At 42.1% G+C, this 9,680-nt stretch overlaps 1 protein-coding gene across 1 annotated transcript; it reads right to left on the bottom strand.

Annotated features, from left to right (window-relative positions):
- Positions 1-5,682: 5,682 nt before the first annotated feature.
- On the bottom strand, positions 5,683-8,469 carry LOC109893549 (protein phosphatase 1 regulatory subunit 27). The gene is made up of 3 exons (XM_020486797.2): positions 7,603-8,469; positions 7,074-7,224; positions 5,683-6,783 (listed from the first exon to the last, which is right to left on the bottom strand). Exons 1-3 carry the CDS (start codon positions 8,120-8,122, stop codon positions 6,663-6,665), a joined length of 792 nt encoding a protein of 263 aa, XP_020342386.1. The 5' UTR covers positions 8,123-8,469; the 3' UTR covers positions 5,683-6,662.
- Between the last annotated feature and the right edge of the window lie 1,211 nt (positions 8,470-9,680).

The raw sequence follows: 9,680 nt of genomic DNA, 5'->3' as shown, positions 1-9,680 counted from the left end.
GTAATGTTAAGTGTAGCACAGATCATTTTCGACCAACTTGATGATTGCTTCCTCAGTTCCGGCCTTGGAAGAACGCATTTAATCTAAATGTCCATGTCTAGTTGCAGGGGGGTTCGTTTGAATTTAGAAATTGCTCCAATATTAAATGAAATACTTTTTTGGGCTCCATGAAGTAATCAAAATAATGTGTACACCACCATCTTGCCTGTTTAAAATATATTCTAAATGATTGAGAAATGTCTGTTGCTTTCTTCTTCTTCGTGTGGTTTTCGTGTGTTCACAATAAAAGGAAAATGAGACGCCATCTAACCCTGTAGTGGCCTACTACTCAAATCAAATATTATTTGTCACATGCTTCGTAGACTAACAGTGAACTGCTTACTTATGGGTCCTTATCCAACAATGAAGAGTTAACGATAACAAGTAATAAATAGCATGTCAATATAGAGCCCCACACCATTTCCCTGTTTGACGCTAGGTTTTATGGGTATTATGACACCTCCACTGTGGGGCTCTAAGCAGTGTTGCCAATTTAGCGACGTTGTCGCTATATTTAGCGAGTATTCAGACCCCTCTAGAGACACATTTTCAAAAAAGCGACTAGCGACAAATCTAGCGACATTTTCTGGTGTTATTGGAGACTCTGACGTGAAAGCACGTATTGTTCTTACTCTTCTCAACGAGCAGCGGGTGCTGCCGTGGGCCCCACCCCTGTCCCAAAGCACTCACAGGCAGCCCAGTCCTCGTGCAGCAGTCTCTCCCAGCTGCAGTCAGCGCATGAGATGTTCACCCCTCTGCATCCACGCCCTGGCTTACATTCAGGGCGTGATGAAAATGTAAAAAACTCAACAACAAAAAATCTAATAAAAAACGAAGTAACTCTGCCAGAGTGTCTCTTTTGGGTCACTTTTGCCAGTCCCAAGCCCAGATAAAGAAGGAGGGTTGGAATTGTGATGTAAAAAAATAACAAGAATCGCAGTTCATTTGTGGTTCTAAACATATTTAGGGTGTTTTTTACTCACTTTTTGTCTCTTTAACCTGCATGTCGTGATGGGTGGATAAAATAAATGTATGCACGATGGCGCACACGCGCAGCCGGTTTGGGTTCCGTGTTAGCCAAATACATTTAATCCTAGTAAGAATTCACTGTCTTGGGTCAGTTAAGATCACCACTTTATTTTAAGAATGTGAAATGTCAGAATAATAGTAGAGATAAGGATTTATTTAAGCTTTTATGTCTTTCATCACATTCCCAGTGGGTCAGAAGTTAACATTCATCAGCTACCTGGAACAAATGTTTCCACAATAAGTTGGGCGAATTATGGCCCATTCCTCCTGACAGAGCTGGTCTGGTTTGTAGGCCTCCTTTCTCACGCACGCTTTTTTAGTTCTGCCCACAAATGTTTTATGGGATTGAGGTCAGGGCTTTGTGATGGCCACTCCAATACCTCGACTTTGTTGTCCTTAAGCCATTTTGCCACAACTTTGGAAGTATGCTTGGGGTCAATGTCCAGTTGAAGACCCATTTGTGACCAAGCTTTAACTTCCTGACTGATGTCTTGAGATGTTGCTTCAATATATAGCCACATCATTTTACTGCCTCATGATGCCATCTATTTTATAAAGTGCATCATGCCCTCCTGCAGCAAAGCACCCCCACAACATGATTGCTGCCACTCCCCCGTGCTTCACGGTTGGGATGGTGTTCTTCGGTTTGCAAGCACCCCCTTTTTCCTCCAAACATAACGATAGTCATTATGGCCAAACAGTTCTATTTTTGTTTCATCAGACCAGAGGACATTTCTCCAAAAAGTACGATCTTTGTCCCCATGTGCAGTTGTAAACCGTAGTCTGGCATTTTTGTGGCGGTTTAGGAGCAGTGACTTCTTCCATGCTGAGCAACCTTTCAGGTTATGTCGATATAGGACTCATTTTACTGTGGATATAGATACTTGTAACTGTTGTAACTGTTTCCTCCAGCATCTTCACAGGGTTCTTTGCTTTTGTTCTGGGATTGATTTGCACTTTTCGCACCAAAGTACATTCATCTCTAGGAGACAGAACGTGCCTCCTTCCTGAGCGGTATGACAGCTGCGTGGTCCCATGGTGTTTATACTTGCGTACTATTGTTTGTACAGATGAACGTGGTACCTTCAGGCGTTTGGAAATTTCTCCCAAGGATGAACCAGACTTGTGGAGGTCTACAATTTTTTTTGTGAGTTCTTGGCTGATTTCTTTTGATTTTCCCATGATGTCAAGCTAAGAGGCACTGAGTTTGAAGGTAGGCCTTAAAATACATCCACAGGTACACCCCCAATTGACTCAAATAATGTCAATTAGCCTATCAGAAGCTTCTAAAGCCATGACATGATTTTCTGGAATTTTCCAAGCTGTTTAAAGGCACAGTCAACTTAGTGTATGTAAACTTCTGACCCACTGGAATTGTGATACAGTGAATTATAAGTGAAATAATCTGTCTGTAAACAATTGTTGGAAAAATTACTTGTGTCATGCACACGGTAGATGTCCTAAACGACTTGCCAAAACGATAGTTTGTTAATTAATTAACTTCTTATGGCTGGGGGGCAGTATTGAGTAGCTTGGATGAATAAGGTGCCTAAAGTAACCGGCCTGCTCCTCAGTCTCAGTTGCTAATATATGCATACTATTAGTATTGGATAGAAAACACTCTAAAGTTTCTAAAACTGTTTGAATTATGTCTGTGAGTATAACAGAACTCATATGGCAGGCAAAATCCGGAGTTGAAATCAAAACAGGAAGTCAGAAATCTGAGCTTTGTATGTATTCACCAGAGTCCCCAATGAAATCCCCTTGAGATATTAATGATGTTGCACTGCCTAGGGGTTCCACTAGATGTCAACCATCAATAGAAATTATAATGAGACTTCTATGGTGTTGTGGGAGTGAATGATAGCAGAATCACTCAGGTGTCTGGCAATCAGCCATTTTCTGATCATGCTTATTCCTCATGGTAGTCACTTGCGTTCCATTGCTCACGAAGACAAGAAGGAGTACTCAGGTTGGAACTTTATTGAAGCTCTTTGTTAAAAACATCCTAATGATTGATTCTGTACTTAGTTTGAAATGTTTCTTTGACCGGTAATAGAATTCTTTGAAGTTTTTGTCCGATATAACGCTGACCAGAATGAGCGTTTGGATATGTATACCAAACGCGCTAACAAAAGAAGGTATTTGGACATAAATGACAGACATTTTCGAACAAAACAAACATTTATTGTGGACCTGGGATTCCTGGAGTGCTTTCTGATGTAGATCATCAAAGGTAAGGGAATATTTACCATGTCATTTTATCTCTATTTTCTACTTTTTGAAACTCCTCTCTTTTGGCTGAAAAAAAATGGCTGCGTTTTTCTGTGGCTATGTGGTGACCTAACATAATCGTTTGTGGTGCTTTTGCTGTAAAGCATATTTGAAATCGGACACCGTGGTGGGATTAACAAATGTTAATTATGAGATTTTTGATGTTTTGAAAATGGCGCCCTACACTTTGACTGGCTGTTGTCAAATCGCTTCCGTTAACGGGATTGCAGCCATAAGAAGTTTAACAAGAAATTTGTGGAGTGATTGAAAAACAAGTTTCAATGACTCCAACCTAAGTGTATGTAAACTTCTGACTTCAACTGTATGTACTGTACATATAAGTAGGGGTAAAGTGACTAGGCAACAGGATAGATAATAGACTGTAGTAGCAGCGCATGTGGCATAGGAGTCTGGTTCATAATAAAACTGAGAAAATGGAATGGCATCAAACATATGGAAACACACTATGCCGTCATTGGATTCAAATCCTGCAGAGCACGCAAGGTCCACCCATCTGAAGTTTGCCAATGAGCATCTGGATGATCCAGAGGAGGAATGGGAGAAGGTCATGTGGCCTGATGAGACAAAAATAGAGCTTTTTGGTCTAAACTCCACTCGCCGTGTTTGGAGGAAGAAGGATGAGTACAACCCCAAGAACACCATCCCAACCGTGAAGCATGGAGGTGGAAACATCATTCTTTGGGGATGCTTTTCTGCAAAGGGGACAGGACGACTGCACCGTATTGAGGGGAGGATGGATGGGGCCATATATTGCAAGATCTTGTCCAACAACCTCCTTCCCTCAGTAAGAGCATTGAAGATGGGTCGTGGCTCGGTCTTCCAGCATGACAATGACCCGAAACACACAGCCAGGGCAACTAAGGAGTGGCTCCGTAAGAAGCATCTCAAGGTCCTGGAGTGGCCTAGCCAGTCTCCAGACCTGAACCCAAAAGAAAATATTTGGAGGGAGCTGAAAGTCCGTATTGCCCAGTGACAGTCCCGAAACCTGAAGGATCTGGAGAAGGTCTGTATGGAGGAGTGGGCCAAAATCCCTGCTGTAGTGTGTGCAAACCTGGTCAAGAACTACAGGAAACGTATGATCTCTGTAATTGCAAACAAAGGTTTCTGTACCAAATATTATGTTCTGCTTTTCTGAGGTATCAAATACTTATGTCATGCAATAAAATGCAAATGAATTACTTAAAAATCATACAATGTGATTTTCTGGATTTTTGTTTTAGATTCTGTCTCTCACAAAATTACAGACCTATCATGCTTTGTAAGTAGGAAAACCTGCAAAATCGTCAGTGTATCAAATACTTGTTCTCCCCACTGTATGTCAGGATCAATTTCAAGATCATTATCCATTGACTGCTCAGGATCTTCAGGTGCGTAAACATGCATTTTTCTCTACTGTACTTAACATAAAGGAGAAAGTACTCAGCTTGTATTTCACCGTCAGTTCAGGTTTGCACCTCGCATCCTTCTTTCTGCCTCGCTTCTTCTCGCCATACATCCTCTTGCTCGCCCAGTCCTCCGACAAAGGTGTATTACCGTGTTCAAACTTCTTCTTTGTCTTCCTGTGGTTTTCCAGCAGAGTAGACGCTGTGTTGTGTATTGCTGCCTTTCGCTGGTCAGAGTGCAGATTGCACATTTTGGTCACAAACAAAAAAGGGAAAAGGGAATGGAAAAATCTTAAATTGCACCACCATCTAAACCTGCACCTATACACTATCCCCCAAAACCCACCACACCATCCGACTACTTTGACCCTAAACGAAATAAATGCTTTCTCATTGGAAGAAACATGGAATTTTGTCATTAAAATTGTATGCTTGTATTATTATATACCTGTGTAATTGCATCATTCAAGTCACAAGTGTGTCCTGAAGTCGACTGGTTTATTGGGTCCCCTCGCCACTTTTGAAGTCAACCTCGGAATTTGATCAGTAACACATAAAATTGAGGGCTCTACAAATGAGTTAGTTGGTAGGGGCGAGGGCCTGGTTTGGGATTCACCGTATGACTTGAGGGTCGTTCAAGTGAAACTTCCAAGTCAGAACTCCACACTTCAGAGATCTCTGACAGCATGTGAACGCCACACTAAGCCTAAACATAAACCTCAGGTTGATATGAAATTACTGTTTAAAAACGTAAAAACGTTATTTTAATGAAATGATGTGAATTAGCAGCTCGTTACCCTTTTCCTCTAGGTGATCCTTATCATAACCTATAATAGGCTACGTAGAGTTTTCCATCAAGAGTCAATCAGATAGAAAAGAGTTGCGTCCTCACCAATTAATTTCATCAATATTTATAAAAAGCACCTTTATGAAAATATTTTGTAAAAAAACAAGACTTTCATTGGTGAAATTCATTAGATTAGTTGAAATGGGCAGAATACCACTTACTCTTTCAGCAACACTGTTAACTATTTCAGAAAATAACCACTGCCAAGCATAATAGGAAAAATGCCAATACAGCAGCACCAGTGCGTGTATGGCATAGTAGCTATTTTCCAATGATCTCTGACCTACCAAATGAAATGTAATTTTTGATGTGAATTGTTATTGACGCCCTCTCTCTGCTCAGCAGAGAGGATACACACAACTTTTCCCAAGCCATAAACACACAGGCTAAATGCAGAGAACAATGCCAAATACAGTCTGTACTCTATCTGTATTTTGGAAGCAGTGAGTTGAAAATAGTCTCTGCCCATATGTAGGAACTATCCTCAATGCTGCGTAGTTTTGTCGGATTTTTATAAGATTGATCACAGAATTGGGCTGGATGATCTCATTGGGTAATCAGAATGAAGACATACCCTATTGATTCATTACACAGATTAAATAACTGTTTACTGTGGTGTGTCACACTATATTTTTTTGGTATGTGGTGCTACATGATCTGGGAAACTGAAAGCTGCTGGTGCTATGAACAGCCTGAGATGCTGTTTGTGACAACTAAAGTGACAAGACTGGTTTGCATGTTTTTGTGGAAAAGCACCAAACAAAAAGTAGCCAACTTCTTTTAAGCAAAGAATGAAAAAGATACAAAAAATAATAACCTTTACACAGCATTGTCCAACTTGATATACAAAACCTCTCCAAAAAGCATTGTGAGTCACAATTATGCATTTAGAAAACAATAGTCTACAAGTGCTCTGTAGCAGGAAAAGTGGCCTGGTCCCTTGTCCCAGTCTTTCTCCTTCTCTCTGGCTGGGCTTTTCCATTCCAAGAAGCTAGTCTCAGGACCAGGGTACACTATCCATCTGTCCACATCAAGCTCCTTCAGGTCCTGTTCTGTAGGTGGCCAGTGAGTTACACACAGCCTGCCTCAAATAGATTGACCAGCTCCTTACAGTCTGGGTCAATGAGGTCCACTGGCTTCTCCCCGTTCTCGTTCTCTGCAAATGCACTGGCACCAAGAGAGAGCAGGTAGCTAAGGAGGGACAAAATACAGTGTAGTTCAGCACAAGTCACATTCAAACAAGGCGTCATCATTGTCTATATTCACACTGGCTATAAAATGCTGCATGTCTGGTTCAATCGGGTCACCGAGGTCAGTACGGTTAGAAAATCACTACCTGCCTTTTGTCAGAAGAGTTATTTCTCGAAGAGGCAGCAACGTTGCATGATAGATCAATTGAATGTTGTGTTTTGTGGTCTCCGTACTGTAGGGAAATATTTCTGTGGACGTTTTATGAGTTTGTGTTTCATTTGTACACCAACCTGGCGATTTCGGGAAAGCCATCACTGCAGGCCATGTGCAGCGGCGTCCAGCCGTCCTCATCTCTCTGGTGGACATCAGCTCCATATCTCACCAGCAGCTTCACGCAATCCAGGTTCCCTGTGAGTACGGCCTCATGGAGTGCTGCCATACCTGAACACAGAGCACCATACATGGGCACAGTCAGAAGAGGGCTCAGCTGCACTGTACATACCCTTACACTGCTTTTCTGTCATTTCAACCCCTGCTTTTAACTTCAGAACTTTTCTGAACTTTCATTATGCATTTGTCAAACAATTATTTCGAGCCTTTATTCTTTTACTGGTTTAGAATATAAATAAATATTTGAGACCCTTTAACTTCTCAGTAGTTTTATATTTGTCAACACAATATCACTCCGAAAAAGAAGCTGTTGTAGTTAGTGACTATATTTTCATGCAGACAGTTGTAGGTGCCATTGCCTGCTGTGGTAACTCCTGTCAATCACTCAACACTTTTCCTCTGTCTTTATGTATTTATAGATTCACTCACCAGATGGGAAGAGGGTATGCAGACGTACTTTCTTCGCTCTCATAAAGCGTCCAATCTGCTCCATCTCACCATGTCGGACAAGGTCCTGGAAGATAATGTCATTGGAGAAGTGTACAGCCCGGACTGGCTTGAGTGGTAGAGGTGCAGGAGTCTGCTGTGCAGGTATGTGTGCTGTGTGACGTGCAGCAGCACTGTAGCGTGTTCCTTTGCTGTACGAAGGGGTGTAACTGGAACTGGTTTTGTGTGTAGGTGTGTAAAGTGATGGGGTGTAGCTTGTGGGGGTGTAGTGAGTTGAGCTGTACTTTGTTGGGGTATATGAAGTGGGTGTGTATTTGGTGGGGGTGTAGTGCGTAGGTGTGTAATTGGTGGGGGTGTAGTGCGTAGGTGTGTAATTGCTGGGGGTGTAGTGCGTAGGTGTGTAATTGATGGGGGTGTAGTGTGTTGGTGTGTACGTCATCGGTGTGTACTGACTATATCGCGTGGTGTACGATGACACTGGTAGCTGGTAGCTATACTTCATCCCTGCGGTCAACACGGTTCTTCCTCCCCCTATGCGCTCAGCCCAGGAGGAGGGGTGGGAGAAATCCAAGAAAACTTTGCAATCCAGGAAACTAATTCCTTTGTCCTTTTCACGCTTATCCTCCTTGACTTTTTTCACTTCCTTCTGTTCCTTGAGTTTCCAACCAGAGTAGCACTGCTACTCTCTCTGCAGAGTACCAAAACTTTCCCAAAGTCAATTCTCACTGGCCAAACTTCCTCTTTTTATGTCTTTCTTTCCTTCTGGTTCTCTGGATTTCTCCCTCGTGCCTCCTGTCTTGTTTCTCCCGTCCTTTTGTATGTCACTACAGTTTCTTCTGGCTTTGTACAGGCTGGTGGTCTGATGGAGCAGGTGGGAGAGGGTCCCTATATACACTCTGGAGGGCTATTTTGGTGCCCGTCATCCCTCATATCGAGTGACTTTAGCTTGGAACGGAGTGGTCTCTGCCAGGCCAGGCTCCTCCCACTATGACCCCTGACACTGACACTGCCTCCACCCCTAACCCCATAGCACAAACACATTGGGGTCTTTATGGAGCTTGCCCAACATGCCTAATACCACATCACATCAAAATGTCCATGATCAACATCAGCAGAGGAACAAACTGTCATTAACAGTTGAGGGAAATTAAATGTTTACAGTTCAGTGTAGATGTGTTTTTATGGCCCCTGGGTTCAGGTCAGGCAGCCTTTTTTGGAATTTCACAAGCGACAGCACTGGCTCATGGTCATGGTGGTTAACAGTGTGAGAGTCACATGTCGAGTCACATGGCTTAAATGTGATTTTCAGAATTAGTTTGACATTTTGTTTTTGTTACTTTGGAATGGTTCAAGAACTCTCACCTCAAAACAACAACAACCTGAATACTTGAACTATTTCAACAGAGGTAATGTACGAGAATTTAGGACACGTTATTTGACATTAAGAAAATGGCAGACAAACAAGGTCTTCAAAAGTTATTTTATTTGCCATAAAAGGGTAACATACTTTTTGGTTGCTTGAACAACTACTGTATCTATTCTTATTGTGACAGGTCTTGAAACTTTGGAAGGATCAATATTTTGACCGTAGCATCTCTGCTATTAGAGCAAACAGTAACCCTATCACGTGGTTGACATCTGATCTACACTCACTTGCCTGGACCCATTGGACTAATAGTATCTTGCCATACAGGACGTTCAGGAACCACTGGGCCAATAGTATCCAGCCATCCAGGGAGTTCAGTGCAGGAGCGCAGTCTTGGCCAACAGTTGTGTCGTAGGGACATAAATCTATGCTGCGAAATGTAACCCATTTCTCTAGATGGCATTAAAAGATCAGATGGTTTTGGTTTAAAAAAGAAGGCCCTTTACAGTGCAGTGATCTTTCAATCTGTGTGACCTTCAATCATATTGGAAAATCTGATTAGCTCAAATCCCAAATTAATGTTTTGAAATGTAGTAAAGTTGGTACTGTGGTTACTCCATTTTCATGTCGTATGATTTTGTGAGTTGGAAGTTGTGCATGTGAACCGTGACAGCCGGGACATTGTGCCAGTGCC

The sequence above is a fragment of the Oncorhynchus kisutch genome, linkage group LG10 (assembly GCF_002021735.2).
Source record: "Oncorhynchus kisutch isolate 150728-3 linkage group LG10, Okis_V2, whole genome shotgun sequence".
Lineage (NCBI taxonomy): Eukaryota > Metazoa > Chordata > Actinopteri > Salmoniformes > Salmonidae > Oncorhynchus > Oncorhynchus kisutch.
Note: the sequence above shows the minus strand (reverse complement) of the source record. Positions and strands in the feature narration are given on the sequence as shown.

Bases quoted from the DNA above. Each gene is read 5' to 3' on its own strand.
- LOC109893549 (XM_020486797.2), bottom strand. From the start codon at position 8,122: ATGAAGTATAGCTACCAGCTACCAGTGTCATCGTACACCACGCGATAT. The intron at 7,225-7,602 runs GTGAGTGAATCT...CTCTGTGTTCAG, and splicing joins GCATACCCTCTTCCCATCTG to GTATGGCAGCACTCCATGAG. The intron at 6,784-7,073 runs GTTGGTGTACAA...GTCCCTCCTTAG, and splicing joins GGCTTTCCCGAAATCGCCAG to CTACCTGCTCTCTCTTGGTG.